This window comes from Somniosus microcephalus, chromosome 7 (assembly GCF_052327205.1).
Source record: "Somniosus microcephalus isolate GS21.2 chromosome 7, FLI_Smic_1.0, whole genome shotgun sequence".
NCBI lineage: Eukaryota > Metazoa > Chordata > Chondrichthyes > Squaliformes > Somniosidae > Somniosus > Somniosus microcephalus.
The window spans coordinates 204,045,712-204,066,957 of record NC_140993.1 but is presented as its reverse complement, the minus strand read 5'-3'; the positions used below and the strand labels follow the sequence as shown (position 1 = coordinate 204,066,957).

General features: G+C 43.0%; 1 protein-coding gene across 1 annotated transcript; it reads right to left on the bottom strand.

Moving 5' to 3' along the window:
- Positions 1–1,305: 1,305 nt before the first annotated feature.
- Positions 1,306–21,023, bottom strand: ccdc127a (coiled-coil domain containing 127a). The gene is made up of 3 exons (XM_085993358.1): positions 20,932–21,023; positions 4,562–4,725; positions 1,306–4,200 (listed from the first exon to the last, which is right to left on the bottom strand). The coding sequence occupies exons 2-3, from the start codon at positions 4,683–4,685 to the stop codon at positions 3,521–3,523; spliced, it is 804 nt and encodes a 267-aa protein (XP_085849484.1). The 5' UTR covers positions 4,686–4,725; positions 20,932–21,023; the 3' UTR covers positions 1,306–3,520.
- Between the last annotated feature and the right edge of the window lie 223 nt (positions 21,024–21,246).

The following is a 21,246-nucleotide window of genomic DNA, read 5'->3' as shown; positions in this document are numbered from 1 at the left end:
CTAACCAGCACCTCCATCCCGTGCACACTGCCCTTGGGCTATCTACACAAGTACAGTGGCCTAGTGGGTGAAGGCATGACCCAATGTAGCATTAAGCCACACAGAATAGATGGCCCCCAAGTTCGATTCTCAGTCTATGATTTCAGCTGGAGCAGCAGTAGGGACATTCTTTTAAAGAGCCGGCACAGGCACGAGGGGCCGAATGGCTTCCTTTGGTGCTGTAAAATCCTATGACTAGAATAGGCTTCAGTCACCCTGGCCTAGGGAGCAGAGACGGGGAAAAAAATGGTTCGAGCTAATGGTTATCTACTGGCTTCCACTAGAATGGATGTCTGGACATGTTGGGTAAGAAGAGGCTCAGGTTTGGCTACAATGCTCTCCATGGTAAAATAGCCTGCTGACACTCATTGATAAGGCTCACACATGAATAATGGCCACTTGGTTGATTTGGAGGGTTGTGGCAGAATGAATGAATCAGGAGAGATAGGAACGTATTTCTAGATGAAAAAGACCCAAGGTCCATCTGGTCATCTTCTACCAAGTAGTCACATGATACAACAATAATGGGGTTGTTGACTAATCATAGCAATCAATTTCGATCAATTAGTCTATAACAGACCCAGACATTACATGAGGAAAACCCCAGTGGTGGAGAACTTTGGAAACCATAGATTCAAAGTCACCTGTTCCTTCAAAACAAGCTACACTTACCACATTATGTCGCAAATTACTCAGCTACTACAGGTATATCCCAAAATTTTATTTTCTGCAAGAAATCTAATTTGCATTTGAATGGATCAATACGAACTGCTTCTACCGTCTCCCTCGGGAGTTTGTTCTATAGATTGGCCACTTGCTCATGGAATATTTCACAGATTTTGTTTTAAATTTACCCTCTTCAAGCGCAGGCCATGTCCGCTGGTTCTACTGTTCTGGACAAGGTGAAATAGCTTGTCATAGATTGCAGAACCAGTAACCATATCTCAAATTTCCCTTTTCCAGCAAGTACATAATAGGAAGAAAATTGGGGACAGAAATCACAAGAAGAATACAATTTAAAAAAAAAATTTTGTTCATACAACAGATATGGCCAAGAGAGCACAATGATGACTTTTATTTTACAGGATGTTTTTCATCAGTTCCAAACTGTACCCCTGACCCAGGTATAAATTGCTGCTCTCCTGCCCTCAAATTTCATGGGAAAAAATTACATACACTCCTCTCAAAATATGCACAATGAAATAATCAAGCACAGCATTTTTTTCGCCTAAAAAACATTCAAAAATAATGATGCAACAAAATAAGCCAATTCCAAGCCTTTTATACATGATCCAAAATAAGGTGTTTTTGACCCCTTACATATGCCATCAAAAGATTTCAACCCCCTACACACAATCCAAAATCAGGTGTTTTTCAAGCCCCTTATACATGATCCAAAATCCCACAAATCTGCACATATCCCTTCACCATGATTCATCATTTCTTTATTTAGACCAGCACACCAGTCCTGTATGCGGCAACATGTTTTTAAAAACACACACTCATGGACCCACCTACTGAACCCCTGAACTGTGCCAAACTTGATTACTCAGCCAAATCCACTATGTGCACACTTCACACTCCCTATATCCCTGATGTGAAGCAGTGAGTAATCAGGAGCAAATTGAGCAACAAATTGACCATGAAAGTTTTTAATATATCGGCACTCTGCTGTTCTAAATTGGTTGATTAGATTTATTGGTCACACCTTGATTTGGTTACCCATACTGTTGCAATAGTGAAATACACTGTTGATCAGTACATCTGTTTTTCCCCTTTTTACTGTATCTGGGCAATTGACTTGCATTGCTGAGGAAGAGATGGTCCAAAGATTTCAGCATGAAGTAAACATTACTGAGCAAGATGAGAAACACAATCTCAACCAGAAAGCTGAGATCTTTATACTGTGTCTGCCACCCGTTATCGTTTGTGGGCTTTGGGTTGGGTCACCAAAAAAAAAGCTTTCAATTTAAAATGAAATAGAAAATCCACAAAGTTAATTTCAAACACCCATTGAAAGGATATTTGTGGATGATCGGCCAATTCCTATTATCCACGGAGGTTCCTTCATTGCGACATATAATTGCAGCTCCAGTGGATTTTACTTTAATCGCCTGCACGGTTGCTTTGGTAGTGAATGGTACAACAGCTTCAGCTGGGTCTACAGTGGGACATATTGGCCGAGAAATTGCTGGAATGGCGCATCATGCGGTGAACGCCGTGAATTGGATTTTTTCCTCACCCTTCAGATCACACTATATTTGCACTGCAAATTGCTGGGTATGCAAACTTACAAAGGCCCAGCGATATTAACGTCGCATCTTGGATCTCGTGAACGTCTGGTCCAATGGTCTATCGCCTTAACCAAAGAAAGAAACGGATGGAGAAAGAAACAGAGCGAACAACGAAGAAGGATATAGGGTGAATTCGAGTCAAATTTGGTACAGAATAAGAAATAAAGAGAGGGAAAGAGAGTGGATTAAGAGAGAGAGAAAAAAAGAGACAGAAAGGAAAAGTGAGAAAAAAAATAAAAGGAATAAGCAGAAGAGGACATTGCAACCCAGTTGTGTTTGGGAATTGTTGTATTGGTACTTGAGAAGTTAATAAATGAGTGACTGGCAGAATAGGTGTGCGAAAAGTACAAACATTCTTGACCCATGAAGTATAGAACCAGTGACTCCATCCATCACGATCAGGAACAGTGGAACATCTTTCATAGGAACAGAGGAATTGCTAGACGAAAAGAGGCCGAGGTCCATTTAGATCGCCTTCTACCATTCTGGTAGTCGCATGATACAACGATAATGGAGTTGTTGACTAATCATAGCAATCAATCTCGATCAATTAGTCTACAACAGACCCAGACATTACATGAGGAAACCCCCAGTGGTGGAGAGCTCTGGGAACCATAGGTCCAATGTCACATTTTTCCACCAAAGTACGCTAAACTTACCACGTCATATCTTAAATTACTCACATACTGTACCCCAAAATGATTTTCTGAAAGAAATCTAATTTGTATATCTTAGTGTCAAGCTGATTTAAAAAGTTTTTAAAAACCTCTAAGAACAATTCACTACCTGCTGGAGTGAGAGACCACAGCTTCATGTTTCCATTCAGGGCCTCCAAGGTTGAGATTCACGTCAGGACCATAAATCACGTCATTAACAGGGTCCTTATGGCATGAATTACCAGCTCTAAATGGCAGCGGTGAGATTATGACGCAAATCCAGCAATTTCATAACGTGCAATTAATTTCAATGGAGAGGCTCAACGAGGTTGCAATTTTTTAATTTTTGCGTGGCTAACAACAAATTGTCCAGCAATTTGTGGAGAATTGAAATTCGTGGCATATCTCTTCTTCACCACAAATTGCAGGATATTTTGTGAACTAATAATGGTGGGTGCTGTTAATTCGCCATTATTTTCCAGCAATTTCGGGGCCAATGACCACCTCTTTAAAAAAAAAATCACCAACGTTCTAGTTGGCTTGTTTCCCCAATAAGGCTGCTTCTACTTTCTTGAATTTCAGGAGCTCAGCTTGAAGCTCCCAGTACGCAAGATACACCCACATTAACCTGCCGTTTTGTCCTTTGTCCGTGTTTTGCACATTCGCACAGTGTGTTTCATGTTTAAAGATATATATCAAGCCAGTTTCAATGCCCAACTCTTTAGCAACTGGGTTTGTAACTGCTTGGCTAAGCATCTTCCTCTCTAATTCCAGTCTTTCTTGTCGTGGCATAAAGTAACTGCAGAACAGATTTTGCCTGTTGACTAGGGACTTTTCAAATTCTTTTATTAGTGCTCTGGCTTGGCTTTGCCACACTCCTTCCCTCTCCATCATATCCTGATACAAAGCTCCTGCTACCCCAGAATACTGCAGGGAATGTTTTTTCTCCTCTATATTTATACGTTCTTGCTCCAGCTGCCTGCGTTCTTCAACTAACTGCCGGCTCTGTGCCAAAAAGGCTTCACGGTAAGTTTGGACTTTATTTCTGAGTTTTTCCTGCTCTAACTCACAATGTGCGAGCGAGCGTCGATTCTGAACAATGACATCTTCGTATTTCAATTTCAGATCTTTTTCTGTAGTGTCTAATGTGTTCTTGCATGCTGCTCTTACTTGCTCAATCTCTTTCTGTGATTCTCTCGACCAGATCCAGCCTTGAAAAACAAAATGAAGACAGTTTTCATCCCAATCTGTTTTTTTTTTAACTGCAGGAGAAAAACTTTCAACTATAGACCAAATTCATCTCTTTTAGATAGCAAATATCAATAAATAACTTTCAAGTTGTGTACTTTGTATCATACAACAGTTACATCATTGGGGTCATGAATTGAGGGGGGGGGGGTGGAAGGGAGAGAGACAACGGCTCGAGGGGTTGAATGGCCATCTCCTGTTCCTATGTAACCAAGTCTTTCTTTTACTCCAGAAGTACACTACATCTGCATCATTTTACAATATTAAGACAAAAAGTGGTACAGCCAGAACACAGTAATGTAAATGTAAATTCACAAGACTTACGGAAGGCAGCCAGTCCCAACATCGGCACCAGTAAAGCATAATTCCATTTGCTTCCATCACCTTCACCCTGCCTGCGATTGGGGAAGATATTCCAATTCTGCCTCGGCTCATTGAGGTTATTCATGGAGTCGCCGGCTGGTATCGACAGTAATGATATCTAGATTCTGGTTGGCAGGAAGCACAAAGGAAATTACATAGGATATACAGCACAGAAACAGGCCATTCAGTCCAACCAGTCCATGCTGGCGTTTATGCTCCACTTGAGCCTCCTCCCATCTTTCCTCATCTAACTCAGCATAACACTCTATTCCCTTCTCCCTCATGTGCTTATCACCTTCCCCTTAAATTCATCTATACTATTCACCTCAACCACTCCCTGTGGTAGTGAGTTCCACATTCTCACCACTCTTTGGGTAAAGAAGTTTCTTCTGAATTCCCTATTTGATTTCTAGGTGACTATCTTAAATTGATGGCCTCTAGTTTTGCTCTTCCCCACAAATGGAAAATCTCCCTTTCTACTCTATCAAAACCTTTCATAATTTTAAAGACCTCAATTAAGTCACCCCTCAGCCTTCTCTTTTCAAGAGAAAAGAGACCCAGCCTGTTCATCCATTCCTGATAGGTATACCCTCGCAGTTCTGGTATCATTTTTGTGCTAAATTATTGGTCCAGATTTTGCGGTCAGCGGCGAAGGGATGGTGCTCGCCGCTGACCTCGAAGAAAGCTGTCCACAAAGATTTAGTGGGCTCTGTGGCGTCAATTTCTCCTATTACTTCGTCAGTTTAATTCTAGTGCCAGTTATAGGAGATCTCAGGCGTCCAGGAACAGTAAAGTCATCAAGCAGGCTAAGCAGCCAATCAGATTGAAGAATTCTCACAGATAGCAAATCAGGAAGTAAAAAGCACTGATTATCATTTACTTTTTAATCATTTTACAGAGAGCAAAATAAAGATTGGGGCATGCACATGGGAATAAGGTAGAAGCTGAAATATCAAACAAACTTTAAAAATCTATGGAATTTTTAAATCATGGAATGGCACTCCAGAATTATTACATTCGTTTTTCAGGGCCAAGAGGTTGTTCAGCAGTAATTATGACTTAGTATGCCATTAAAAACTCAGTTACATCTCATTCAACAAGGCTTAACTTTTTCAATGGTTTTTACAGTGAGAATAGTGCATAAAATCTTCAAGTTCATGTCAAATCACTGATTCTGTGCTGATTACATCTGCGAAAACTGCAACAGTGCACCCAAGAACAGGGCATCACTAACAGCAACTTCCGGATTTCTGTGCACATGTGTGGAAGCCAGAATTTGCTGTCAGTTTTACAAAGTAACGACGGCGAACGCTGACAGTTTTGCCATCATTACAACCGCAAATTCCGGGCGATAATTCTCCAGAAATAATCCAGGATATTACAACTAATAGGCTTTCACTAAAATATCTTTACAAGCAGCACTGTGGGATGTTATTTAAAATAAAATAAACTTGAGACAACAATCTTCGTGACTCCCTGAGCATGCTTCAAAGCACAATAGCACAGTTACGTTAAATCCAGAATTGTAGCTATACTATTTTGTCCTTGTAGAAGACCTTAGTCAAGCCTCACTTGGAATACTGTGTCCAGTTTTGGTGGTCTCACATAGTGGGTGATATTGAGGCTTTGGAAAGGGTGCAGAGGAGGGCCACTAGACTAATTTCCAGTTTAAAGCCTGTTAGTTATCAAGATAGGATAAAAGAGTTGGGACTCTACACTTTAGAGAAGTGTAGACTTAGATTGAGGTTTATAAGATAATGAAGGGAATAGACTGTGTTCCAGTGGACAGTTTGTTTCAATTAAATAGGTTAGGGAGGACTAGGGGTCACAAATTTAAGTTGTATAAGGTTAGATCTAGGTTAGATGTCAGGAGGTGGTTCTTGTCCCAGAGAAAAGTCTTTACCTGTCCATCTTTCGATAAGGTTCCGCATAAGAGACTAGCATGCAAAGTTAAAGCACATGGGATTGGGGGTAAGGTACTGACTTGGGTAGAAAACTGGTTGGCAGACAGGAAGCAAAGAGTTGGAATAAACGGGTCTTTTTCCGAGTGGAAGGCAGTGACTAGTGGGGTACCGCAGGGATTGGTGCTAGGACCCCAGTTATTCCCAAATATATTAATGATCTAGACGAGGGAACTAGATGTAATATCTCCAAGTTTGCAGACGACACAAAGCTGGGTGGGCGTGTGTGCTGTGAGGAGGATGCAGAGAAACTCCAGTGCGATTTGGACAGGCTGGCGATTGGGCAGATGCATTATAATGCGGATAAATGCGAGGTTATCCACTTTGGTGGCAAAAACAGGAAGGCAGATTATTATCTGAACGGCAATAGATTGGGAAAAGGGTAAGTGCAACGAGACCTGGGTGTCCTTGTGCACCAGTCGCTGAAGATAAGCATGCAGGTGCAGCAGGCGGTTAAGAAGGCATATGGTATGCTGGCCTTCATAGCGAGAGGATTTGAGTACAGGAGCAAGGATGTCTTGCTGCAGTTGTACAGGGCCTTGGTGAGACCACACCTTGAGTATTGTGTGCAGTTTTGGTCGCCTTATCTGAGGAAGGATGTTCTTGCCATGGAGGGAGTGCAGCGAAGATTCACCAGACTGATACCTGGGATGGCAGGAATGACGTATGAAGAGAGATTGGGTCGATTAGGCTTATATTCGCTAGAGTTTAGAAGAAACGTATAAAATTTTAACAGGACTAGACAGACTAGATGCAGGAAGGATGTTCCTGATGGCGGGGGAGTCCAGAACCAGGGGTCACAGTCTAAGGATAAGGGGTAAACCATTTAGGACTGAGATGAGGAGGAATTTCTTCACCCAGAGAGTGGTGAACCTGTGGAATTCTCTACCACAGAAGACAGTTGAGGCCAATTCATTAAATATATTCAAAAAGGAGTTAGATATATTTCTTAAGGCTAAGGGGATCAAGGGATATGGGGAGAAAGCAGGGACAGGGTACTGAATTTGGATGATCAGCCATGGTCTCATTGAATGGCAGAGCAGGCTCGAGGGGCTGAATGGCCTACTCCTGCTCCTACCTTCTATGTTTCTATCATTGTTTGTATGTATACCTGACCTGGGAGTGCTTGATGTAGTAGTAATAAAGGAAGCTTTATTCTGCATCTCACTTGTGCTCTTGTACTCTATGCCTCTATTTAGAAAACCCAATGCCATTAAAAGGTCAATAGCACTTTATTCACCTGCTCTTGCACTTTGGTAGTTTTCCAAGTGTCTACTCCATTCCTTGTTTTTTCCCCCACTCAAAATGCATTGCCTTGCACTTAAACTGCACTAAACTACATCTGCCACCTCACCTGTCTGCCCATTATGTCTGCCTGAAGTCATTTTACAGTCCTCCTCACTGTTTACTTTTGTGTTGTCAGCAAGCTGTTTTTCCTATACCAAAGTGCAAATAATCTATACATACGAGAGCAAAAAATGGACTTCAAAAGTATATCAGTCACTGTAAAACGCTTTGGGACGTCCTGAGGTTGTAAAAGGCACTATATAAATGCAAAGTTCTTCCATTCTTTCTCTTGCAAAGGATGACATAAGGACAGTAGTGAGAAAGGATTTTGGTTCAGAAAATCAGGAAGTAGAATCAGCATGGGTGGAGATAAGAAATAACAAGGAGCAGAAAATACTGGTGAGCATAGTTTATAGGCCCCCAAACAGTAGCTATATTGTTGGACAGAGTATTAATCAACAAATAATAGGAGCTTGTAACAAAGGTAATACAAAAATTGTGGGGGACTTTAATCTTCATATAGACGGGGCAAATTAAATTGGCAAAGGTAGTCTAGAAGACGAGTTCATGGAATGCATTCGAGACAGTTTCCGAGAACCAACCAGGGAACAGGCTATTTTAGATCTTGTGCTGTGTAATGAGACAGGGTTAATTAGTAATCTCATAGTAAAGGATCCTCTGGAGAAGAGTGAACATAATATGATAGAATTTCACATTGGGTTTGAGAGTGAAACTTAAAGTTCAAAATGAGTCTTAATTTAAAATAAAGCCAATTACATAGGTATGAGGGGCAAGTTGGCGAAGGTAGATGGGAAATTAGATTAAAAAGGTATGACAGTAGATAAGCAGTGGCAAACTTTTAAAGAAATATTCCAAAATTCTCAACGAATATACATTCCATTGAGAAATAAAAAAAACTCCACGGGAAAAGTGATCCACCCGTGGCTAACTAAAGAAGTTAAGGATAGCATTAGATTAAAAGAGGGTTATAATGTTGCAAAGAATAGTAGTAAGCCTGAGGATTGGGAGAGCTTTAGTAACCAGCAAAGGATGACCAAAAAATTGATAAAAAGGGAGTAAATAGAATGAATTAACTACCAAGAAACATAAAAACAGATTGTAAGAGCTTCTACAGGTATGTAAAAAGAAAGAGATTAGCAACAGATTGTAAGAGCTTCTACAGGTATGTAAAAAGAGATTAGCAAAGTTGGTCCCTTAGAGGCTGAGACAGGAGAAATTATAATGGGGAATAAGGAAATGGCAGAGACGTGAAACAAATATTTTGTATCTGTCTTCACAGTAGAAGATACAAAAAGCATACCAAAAATAGTGAGGAACCAAGAGGCTAATGAGAGTGAGGAACTTGAAGTAATTAATATCAGCAGAGAAAAAGTACTTAAGAAACTAATGGGACTAAAAGCTGACAAATCCCCTGGACCTGACGGCCTACATCCTAGGGTTATAATAGGTGGCTGCAGAGATAGTGGATGCATTGGTTGTGATCTTCCAAAATTCCCTAGGTTCTAGAACGGTCCCAGCGGATTGGAAGGTAGCAAATGTAACCCCGCTATTCAAGAAAGGAGGGAAGAGAGAAAACGGAACTACAGGCCAGTTAGCCTGATATCAGTTGGTGTGAAAATGCTGGAAACCATTATTAAGGAAGTGGTAACAGGGCACTTAGAAAATCATAACATGATTAGGCAGACTCAATATGGTTTTATGAAAGGGAAACCGTGTCTAACAAATTTATTGAGGATGTAACTAGCAGGGTAGATAAAGGGGAACCAGTGGATGTAGTATATTTGGATTTCCAAAAGGCTATCGATAAGTTGCCACATAAAAATTTGCTATGCAATTTTTGGGCTCATGGGGTTGGGGGTAATATATTAGCATGGATAGAGGATTGGTTAACGGACAGAAAAAAGAGATGAGGGATAAACGGGTCATTTTCCAGTTGGCAGGCTGTAACAAGTGGGGTGCCGCAAGGATCCGTGCTTGGGCCTCAGCTATTTACAATCTATATTAATGACTTAGATGAAAGGACCGAGTGCAATGTATCCAAGTTTTCTGACGATACAAAACTAGGTGGGAAAGTAAACTGTGAGGAGGACACAAACGGCTGAATTTTACCAGCCCTGAGGAGGCGGGTTTGGAGGCGGGACTGCTGGGAAAATGGGAAAAATTGGGAGCGGGTACCAACCCCACTCCCAACCCGCCTCTGATCCATCTTCCCGGGAGGCGGGTCCCCGAGTTGCGCAGGTACCCGTCTCCGAGCAGCGGGAAGGGGATTAGAGCCAATTAACTACCTGTTAACAGGTAGTTAACAGGCAGTTAAGAGGCTTTTCCCCATTTTCAGCCTGCTGATGCGGCCTTCCCGACGGCGGGAAACCCCGCCAGGGTCAGCGAGGCGAGCTGTGGGTCTGCTGCAGTGTAAGTGTGCAAATGACAGCTGCAGAGGTAGTGTGATGGGTGCAATGGTGCACAGGTAAGTATGACAGGTGAGAGAATGTAGTGAGAAATATTTTTATTCTGTTTATATGTATCTGCAGGTGACAAGATTTGATGTTTCTGTGAAGCCTCATCTGATCGGGAGAATTGACAGATGGCTTCTGCAATCTCACATGCAGCTGCCATTTGTTATCTCCTTGGGAGAGAGTCATTGGTGTGCCTGGGTGCAAGGGCTCACCTTTGGACAGTGATTGTCAGTATTTGACAGCTCCTCAATGCTGTCAAACACTGTCAAATCATCTGTCAAAAAATTATGGGGCCTGTCAATTTAACAAAACCGGCAGATGAAGAGTCATGCACTGATGTCATCTGACACCGGCTTTCCCTTAATTGGCTGGCAAGCCCGCAGGGCAGGCTTAACAAGGCCAATCAGGGGAAAATAGCGTCAGGTGTCGCTGGGGGCGGGACTAGAACCCGGAAACCAGCAGTTCTGCCACCAACGCACCTCCTCAGGTAAGATCCAGCCCAAAGAGTCTGCAAAGGGATAGAGACAGGTTAAGTGAAGGGCAATAAGGTGGCAAATGGAGTATAATGTGTGGAAATGTGAAGTTATTCACTTTGGTAGAAAGAATAGAAAAACAGAATATTTTTTAAATGGTGAGAAAGTATTAAATGTTGGTGTTCAGAGAGATTTAGGTGTTCTCATACAGGAAACACAGAAAGTTAGCATGCAGGTACAGCAAGCAATTAGGAAGGCAAATATCATGTTGGCCTTTATTGCAAGAGGGTTGGAGTACAAGAGTAAGAAAGTCTTACTACAATTGTACAGGGCTTTGGTGAGACCCCACCTGGAGTACTGTGCACAGTTTTGGTCTCCTTATTTGAGGAAGAATATACTTGCCTTTTAGGCAGTGCAACGAAGGTTCACTAGATTGATCCCTGGGATGAGAGGGCTGTCCTATGAGGAGAGATCGACTAGATTGGGCCTATACTCTCTGCAGTTTAGAAGAATGAGAGATGATCTCATTGAAACATAAGATTCTGAGGGGGCTTGACAGGGTAGATGCTGCGAGGTTGTTTCCCCTGGCTGGAGAGTCTAGAACTAGGAGGCATAGTCTCAGGATAAGGGGTCAGCCATTTAAGACAGAGATGAGGAAGAATTTCTTCACTCAGAGGGTTGTGAATCTTTGGAATTCTCTACCCCAGAGGGCTGAGGATGCTGAGTCGTTGAGTATATTCAAGGCTGAGAGAGAGAGATTTTTGGACTCTAGGGGAATCAAGGGATATGGGGATCGGGTGGGAAAGTGGAATTCAGGTTGAAGATCAGCCATGATTTTATTGAATGCGGAGGCTTGAGGGGCCGTATGGCCTACTCCTGCTCCTAATTCCTATGTTCTTATACTGACTGGGATTAGGCATAACTGAATAGGACAGGCACAATGATGAAAACTTAACTAAACTTGGCTCATTTGGGTGATTTCACATCAGATCACTATCAAAATGGACCATACCAGTGCATTATTTTTTGCACAGCAGAAATACTATTATGCTAGAAAAATATTTGATGCATGAATTTTAGCATCATACACCCAGATCTTGCTGGAAAAATAACAGCGTGTTAACGACGCACAGCATTATAAATATTCAAATTGGCCAGCAAGTTTAGGGGATTAACAGAAATGCCGTGAATTGCGAATCTCCAGAACTGGCTGGTTGATTTACACTGCTCCACCGTTTACTTTGCAAATGGAATCTCGCCCGCCTCTCCGTTATTTTTAAGAACTTGCTGGATTTGCACATTAATTGCCCATTAAACTCGTCACAGAAAGTTAAGTCTGGTAATGAAGAACACTGTGGTGTATGTAACCTGTACCACCTTAAGAGACTACCTTAAGAGATGGACTACTTTCTCTTGGTTACTGTATATTGTAGTACCGGTGGTGACCACACCGGTATATAAACTCTGTGTAGTAATTTGCTAAGCAGTTCAGCCCTGACCTTCGATTAGTAAAGACCTGTTTAAGTTATTCTTGTTGTCTGTGTCCAGTGATTTAGAATAAGCATATCTGGGACACTCAGACTCAACAGTGGCGACGAATCCGATCTTACCCTGCGGCAGTTTTGCATCCAAGGCAGCTTCGTCCTCAGAACGGGCGTCGAGAAGAGGCATCCGCCCTCATCAGCCTGCTGAGCACCGCATCGCACGGGAGGCATCGAGAACCTGGGTTGAAATTACTGACCACGAAGTCCTCCATCAGTGACAGGCAGTGATCATCCTTCTACCACGGTGGTGGGTAAGCCGATCTAGCGACACGGGCAGAAAGTCGGCCGCGTTGTCAGTGGAGAAGGGGAGGGAAACCGGAGGAAAAAGGGCGGAGAACTCGACCGCAGCCGGTGAAAAGGGCTGGGCTGCAATCGGGGCCGAGAGGCGCAGCGACAAGGGCAGCGTTAATGCCACGAGAACCGCGGAGAACTCGACTGCAGCCAGTGTAAAGGGCCGGGCTGCAATCGGGGCTGAGAGGCGCAGCAACAAGGGAAGCGTTAATGCCCACGAGAACCGCGGGGGGAACAAAAGCAGCGTCGGGGAAATTAAGAACCGCTGGGAGGCGAGAACGGCAACAGCGCGGTAATCGCCATTGTAGCCAGTGGGGGAAGAAGACCAGCGCGGGAAGCCGCCATTGTAGTCGGCGGGGGAAGAAGACAAGCGCGGGAAGCCGCCATTTTGGGAAAATAAAATATTTAAAGAAACTCTCAAGGATGCCTAAACACGGTAACATCACTGCTTTTGATAGCGATGTTGAAGATTGGGCCATGTATGTAGAACGCATTGGAGTTTATTGTACAGCAAATGAGGTACCAGATGATAAGAAAGCAATAACCTTATTAAACTCAATGGGTGCGAAGACGTACGGGTTATTGAGGCACCTTATAACACCAGATAAACCGGCGGATCAGACTTTCGCGAATATTGTTACTATCCTGCAAGAACATTTAAACCCCACGCCGCTGCTGATAGTGGAACGATTTAAATTTTACAGAAGAACGCAGCTGAAAGAGGAAAGCAACGCTGAATTCTTAATTGAACTGCTCAAGCTATCAAAGTACTGTCAGTTTGGTACAGGACTAGCAGATGCTCTGAGAGATAAATTCGTGTGTGGATTATTAAAAGAAGGAACACAAAAGCGACTGCCAGAGGAAAAGGACCTTACGCTTGATAAAGCTGTCACCATTGCAGCATCGCACGAGGCCGCAGCAAGAGGCACCGCGGAAATGCAGCTAAGGTCATCGGAACTCAGCACCAATCAAATGGCATTGGGTGCAGTAAAGTGTTATCGTTGCGGAAGGACAACGCACGATCAGAACCAGTGCTGGTTCAAAAATCAGGAATGCAGAAAATGTGGCAAGCTTGGTCACATAGCTAAAGTATGCCGGTCAGGAAAGAAGACCAGCAACAAAAAGTCACCGCAGGAAAAGTGCAAAAAGGTACACAAGGTGACAGAGAACAGTTCGGATGAACAGAAGACGGATTCAGACTCCAGCAGTAAGGAACTGGGTTGTCTAAGAATACATAATGTGGGTAACACAGCAGACCACCAAACTATCTGGGTCACACTTCAGATAGCAGGAGTCCAAGTGAAGATGGAATTGGACACTGGATCGGCATTGACGGTCATGAATAAGCAAGATTACAAAAGGTTATTTCCACACATTCCCCTAAGGGATACGGAGATTGTATTGAAAACATACACGGGGCAAAGAGTATACCCCATTGGAAAGATAAAGGTAAAGGTGGTCCACAAGGGTAAAGAAAGCCGAGGAATGGACTTATACGTGTTACCTGAGGGAGGTCCACCACTACTGGGACGGGAATGGATCAGGAGAATAAATATGGACTGGCATTCCTTAAAAGCACTAACTGTAGATTCCGGTAAAAAGGACGATGTCAAACCTAAACGACTGTCCAGAATATTGGACGATGCTAAAGAGGTGTTCCAGCAGGGACTGGGAACACTGAAAGGAATTACGGCAAACATCAAGGTTGAAGAACATGCAAACCTGAAATTTTTCAAAGCTAGACCGGTACCTTATGCGATACGACCTGCTGTGGAAGCTGAGCTGGAAGGACTAGAACGTTCCGGAGTACTGTCAAAGGTGGACTGGAGTGAATGGGCCACGCCCATTGTTCCCGTCATGAAGCGTTCATCGAGTAACAAGCCGGGGGAACCGGGGAAGGTTCGCATCTGTGGCGATTTCAAGATCACTGTTAATCCGGTGCTTCACACGGTGCAATATCCGCTTCCACGGATTGAGGATATCTTCGCTTCATTGTCTGGCGGGAAACACTTCACCAAGATAGACCTGGCGCAGGCGTACTTACAGATGGAAGTTGATGAAGCGTCACGCCAGTATCTCACGATCAACACGCATAAGGGCTTATATCGGTATAATAGACTGGTTTTTGGAGTGGCATCGGCTCCAGCGATTTGGCAAAGGGCCATGGAGCAGGTATTACAGGGAATTCCAGGCACACAATGCTACCTGGACGACATTCTGATTACAGGAGATGATGATGAGGAACACCTTGCAAATTTGGAACAGGTGCTCACCAGATTGAAAGAATATGGACTTCGAGTTAATCACCAGAAATGTGAGTTCTTTCAGAAGCAAATCTCGTACTGTGGTCACGTCATTGACCAGGAGGGGCTTCACAAGTCACCTGACAAGATCGAAGCTGTTGTGAAGGCTCCCGCTCCGGAAAATGTATCCCAGTTGAGGTCGTTCCTAGGGTTGATTAACTATTACCATAAGTTTCTGTCAAATTTATCCACGGTGCTACACCCGCTGAACGCTCTTTTGCAGAAGGGAGTGCCATGGAAGTGGAGCGAGGACTGTAAGCGGGCCTTTCACAAAAGCAAGGCATTGATCACCTCTAAGGAAGTGTTGGCTCACTTTAACCCAACGCTGCCTATTCGTTTAGCTTGTGATGCTTCTCCATATGGTATTGGGGCAGTGCTCTCACATAAGTTGCCAAATGGCTTGGAAAGACCAGTCGCATTCGCATCCAGATCATTGACCTCCGCTGAGCGCAACTATGCTCAGATAGATAGGGAGGCTCTCAGCCTTGTGTGGGGAGTAAAAAAAATTTAATCATTACCTGCAAGGGCAAAAGTTTACGCTGCTGACAGACCACCAGCCGTTGGTTTCCATTTTTAACCCTAAGAAGGGTGTTTCGGTGATGACAGCGCAGAGGCTCCAGAGATGGTCCCTTTTCCTAGGGGCACATCAATATCAGATTGAATTCAAAGGTACAAAGCAACATGGTAATGCTGATGGGCTGTCGCGCCTGCCACTACCTACAGCGGAAGAGGCACCGACAGTTGACCCTGTTGAGTTATTTCACTCGACCATCATCGAATGTTTACCAGTCACCAATGCAAGTATTGAGAGAGAAACCAGGAACGACCCGACACTGTCTCGGGTCTACGAATTGACAGTGAAGGGATGGCCAGCTCATGGTGAACCACTGTTACCGGCATTCTCAGCCAGACGAGAACAGCTGTCCGTCTGTCAAGGAACATTGATGTGTGGAACAAGGGTGATTATTCCTCCTAAATTAAGGGAGAGAGTTCTAAAGGAACTGCATGAAGGTCATCTGGGGGGAGTCAAGATGAAAAGCCTTGCTAGGGCTTATGTGTGGTGGCCAGGTATCGACCAACAAATAGAGGATCTGACTAAAAGCTGCTCAGGGTGCCAAAAAGTTCAAAATGCACCTCCAATTGCACCGCTGCATACATGGGAATGGCCTTCAACCCCATGGCAACGTGTACATATTGACTTCGCAGGTCCATTCATGGACTCCATGTTTTTAATTGCGGTAGACGCACATTCTAAATGGCCAGAAGTGATTAAGATGGCGACCACTACCTCGGAAAAGACGATCGCAGTTCTAAGAACGATATTCGCAAGAAATGGATTGCCAGAACAAATATGTTCAGACAATGGACCGCAGTTCGTGTCAGAAGAATTCCAGAAATTCATGAAGAAGAATGGGGTGAAACATTATACCTCTGCCCCATATCATCCGGCTACAAATGGGTTGGCCGAGAGATTTGTACAAACGTTCAAAAAGGCGATAAAGGCCATGAGCGAAGACCAGATTCCACTACAACACAAGGTGGACAATTTCCTAATGACATATCGAAACGGCACTCATACAGTGACAAATCAAAGCCCTGCCATGATGTTCTATAACAGGAGGTTACGGTCCAGGTTGGACTTGTTAAAACCAAATGTGCGGAGGGAAGTCGAAAACAAACAGTTCCAGCATATAAATAACAAGACCACTCGGAGTTTCGAAATAGGACAACCAGTGTTAGTCCGGGACTATAAGAATGAGAAATGGCAATCTGGAACAATTCGTGCCAGACAAGGACCCCTGATGTACACGGTAGATATTGGTGAAAACGTAATACGACGTCATGCTGACCAACTTGTAGAATCGAGAACAAGGGTCGAACCCATGACTACGACAGAGACACCAGTGGAAGAAGTTAGTGAACCTGAAGCATCTACCTCAGACGCCAATGTATCTGATGATGTCCAATCCATAAGAGATCAACTAGATGAGTCACCCCAGCAACGAGAATCAGAGACCCCTGAAAGGCGTTATCCAACTCGGATCAGGAGGCCTCCTCAGAGACTGAATCTTTGAACAGTTTTGCATGAAGTTGTATATATGTTATCCATGTTATGTTTAAATTGGGATGTACACTGTTAAGCTAAAAAGGGAGGAATTGTGGTGTATGTAACCTGTACCACCTTAAGAGACTACCTTAAGAGATGGACTACTTTCTCTTGGCTACTGTATATTGTAGTACCGGTGGTGACCACACCGGTATATAAACTCTGTGTAGTAATTTGCTAAGCAGTTCAGCCCTGACCTTCGATTAGTAAAGACCTGTTTAAGTTATTCTTGTTGTCTGTGTCCAGTGATTTAGAATAAGCATATCTGGGACACTCAGACTCAACAAACACAAGTACCTTTTTAACATGGTAACTGTTAATGCAGTGCCAATCAACTCTCTGGCCCAGAATGGGAACAATTTAAAGTGTTCAATCTCATTCCTGCATGTAGTCAATTATTATGAGATATTTTAAAAATGTAAAATTAAAAATAAATTCTTACTTTTCCTTTGTCCCTTTCTCTCCTTCCCTGAATCCAATCTTTCTTTCCCTCTCTTTATTTCTCTTTCTGTACCTGATTTGATTCTAATTCACCATCCTTCTCCATCGTTTCTGTTTCTTTCTCAATTCTTAAAGCTCATTGGTTAAGGAGATACACGGTTCTCGCTGTTAACAAAGTTCCCAGATGCCCCGCTGTCCTCGCCACACTGCTATTGGCTCACACTTGCAGCAAGTTACGCCACAAAAATATTTAGAGCTGAAGGGTACAGGAAAAAGTTTAACTAACAGCGCCGAGAGATGCCCCACTCCAGCAAGATCCAGCCCCTATATCTGGAGTAAGGATGTTCATTTCATATTGGGTATGGAGTTGCACAAATTTAAAAGTAGGCGGCCAAAAGAGTCATCCCGTAATTTGAACTTCAATGTAAAATATGCAAATGCCACATACAGCAAGATTTTGAACATAAAATTGCCAGTTATTGTGTTTTTTTTTAAAAACACATCTGAACACTTCCAAGGCAGAGCGTGGAGCTCCCTCATATCATTCTCTCCCGCTCCGTAAAAAGCATCAGCAGGTTGTAGAAACCCCTCTTATTAAGCAATGACAGGTTTGATTTTGTAAATACAATATAGCGCACCAAGCAGCCCTTGAAGTTAGCACAATATTATTTCTGTTTCGATGACGGTGCAGAGTGCTTCATTCCCATCTGAGCTCCAGTGTAAAAAAAAAAGGATCTCCATATTGCACCTCAGTGTAAACATGGAGAAACAGTGGCTTGCTTTAAAATAGGTACAGACCAGTTGTCCAATAAAAATCACTGACTAGGCACAGGTGTGGCTATTATGATACCATTTTAGCCACATGTACTCACACAATACAGGTAAATGTACTTCACATGTGTATATTTACTTAACAAACATCTACCACCATTCAGTAACCAAGCACGATACAACGATCAAAAAACACCCTCACACTCTGCTTTTCGTCTTACCATTTTTCCAACAAATGCACAAAAAAGTTAAAGCACGCATACCTATGCTGTGTGAATGAGAGTATTGAGATCACATGCCCAACTCTATTACTAATTTTTTTATTTACTAATCAGAAATGCAATTAGCCACATCTGGATTCCTAATTAGCCAAATGGGGCTAGTATGTATTGGACAACACAGCTGTTACAGAATAATTGCAATGACCTACAAAATCTAGATTATTGCATCATAGAGCCCATAGTAACGGGAGAAGATCAAGTCCTTGAATGCTTTGCAATTTTTCTCCATATTAAGAAATACTTGCTAGGCCAAAACAATTCAGAGCTTGTTATTAGGTCACACAGACATTACAGGAAGAAATGACACAAGACATTTGAACTGTGTCAAATGTTTCAAAAGCCAGCAAGTGCCCTCATTGCTGAAAGTTGATGATGCGTAGAGATGAACTTGGGTGTGCAAGCTTTGTAACATAGCTGGCTGCCTCTAATGACGAGTCTCCAATCAAGCTCCCCTAACTAAATATCTACATCCTGGCTCCATTTCAAGGACATTCTGATCTTTAGGCAAAGTAACTTGCATAATTTTAAATATCTAAGGGGCATGCAGGCCGAGGACTGCGCGGATGCAACATTTACACAGTTGGAAAACATACTCGGCCTCTTTTATATAGAGGGGTTAGTGATTTGTTGAGCCAGGTGAAGAATCGGTCAGAACGGCTGAGCAACTGGCATTTTATTCAAAATTACAGCACACGGGTATAGAAAGAAAGACTTACATTTATATAGCGCTTTTCATGAACAGAATGTCCCGAAGCGCTTTACAGCCAATGAAGTACTTTTGAAGTGCAATCACTGTTGTAATGTAGGAAACGTGGCAAGGACCCACAGACAGCAATGCGATAATGACCAGATAATCTGTTTTAGTGATGTTGGTTGAGGGATAAATATTGCCCAGGACACCAGGGAGAACTCCTCTGCTCTTCAAAATAGTGTCGGGTTTTTATGTCCACCTGAGGGGACAGACTAGGTTTAACGTCTCCTCTGAAAGACGGCACCTCCGACAGTGCAGCATTCCCTCAGTACTGCACTGAAGTGTTAGCCTAGATTATATGCTCAATTTTCTGCAGTGGGACTTGAACCTTCTGACTCAGAGGCAAGAGTGCTACCATTGAGCCATGGCCGACACTTCATGTTAAGCATAAGCATATGCAATCCACATAAGAAAGAGAAGTAAAGAGTATCATACATTAAAAGTACTTCTCCATATATTTACCAACTTCTTCAATCATTTTTGTTAATTTGTCAACATGTAAGAATACAAGAAGGCAGAAAGCTGCACTGTGCCCTAGACAGGATGCGTTTCAAGCAGTTTACATACTGAAACACCCTGTTGTTCTGTACATGCCTATTCTCCCACGTACTGAAACTTGCTGTTCTGTACATGCCTATTTTCCCTCATACTGTAACTCCCTATTGTTCTGTAACTAGTGGGGTACCGCAAGGATCAGTGCTTGGGCCTCAGCTATTCACAATCTACATCAATGATTTGGATGAGGGGATCAAATGTAATATATCCAAGTTGGCTGATGATACAAAGCTGGGTGGGAATGTAAGTTGTGAGGAGGGTGCAAGGAGGCTTTCAAGGGGATATAGACAGGCTAAGTGAGTGGGCAAGAGCATGGCAAATGGAATATAATGTGGAGAAATGTGAAGTTATCCACTTTGATAGGAAAAATAGAAAAGCAAAGTATTTTTTAAATGGAGAGAGATTGGGAAATGCTGGTGTTCAGAGGGACCTGGGTGTCCTTGTACACAAATCAATGAAAGTTAACATGCAGGTACAGCAAGCAATTAGGAAAGCAAATGGTATGTTGGCCTTTATTACAAGAGGATTTGAGTATAAGAGTAAAGACGTCTTACTGCAATTATATAGTGCCCTGGTGAGACCACACCTGGAGTATTGGCCCAGAAATTCATGTCGGGGGCTTCCCGCGGGTGCAAGCCCCCGACCTACACTTACCTAGCGCGCCGGCAGTTGAAGCCTGGGCCTGCGTGGATTTCCTGTCTGTGGCCCGGTTCAGCTCCCGGCGCGCTGTGCTTGCGTGACCCAGTGGTGTACTTAGTGCGATGCGTCGGCTGGGATCACGTGAGCACTGGGCAACCAATCGGAGGATGCAAAAGTTAATTCGTGAGTTTGACAGTAAGAACTGTCAAACTCATGAAAACTCTGGGCGCCCAAAACAGTACTTAAACTTGAAATAAAATTTTAAAAAACATCACACTATTTAAATGAACTATAAATAACTTTAAATAACTATTTTAAACAATAATTTAAATTTTTGAAAAAAATAATTTTATAAAAAATCGGGGCTAAAAATACACTTACCTTACTGTAAAGTCTTTAAAAATAATAAACCTGTGGAAAAAAAATTCTAATTTTAATTAATAGACCACTTACCTTTTAAAATTAAGTCCTTATGTCTGCTTTTTCAAAGTGTAAAAAGTGGAGGCCTTCACGCATGGGCAAACCTGGGAAAAAAAAGGAAGTTCAACGTGCACACGCAGACTCCTATGCGCACCGTTCGACCTCTGAACCCCTTGGTTCAGAGGATCAGAAATGCCAGTTTCCCGCGCATGCGCTGTGCATGCAGAAAACCGGCAATTCCATCGGTCCCACGTGTGAGTACACGGTGCTTACTCGCGCGATGGGACACTAATTTCTGGGCCTTTGTGTACAGTTTTGGGCTCCCTATTGTTCTGTAAATGCCTATTC

Bases quoted from the DNA above. Each gene is read 5' to 3' on its own strand.
- ccdc127a (XM_085993358.1), bottom strand. From the start codon at position 4,685: ATGAATAACCTCAATGAGCCGAGGCAGAATTGGAATATCTTCCCCAAT. The intron at 4,201-4,561 runs GTAAGTCTTGTG...TTGTTTTTCAAG, and splicing joins GTTGGGACTGGCTGCCTTCC to GCTGGATCTGGTCGAGAGAA.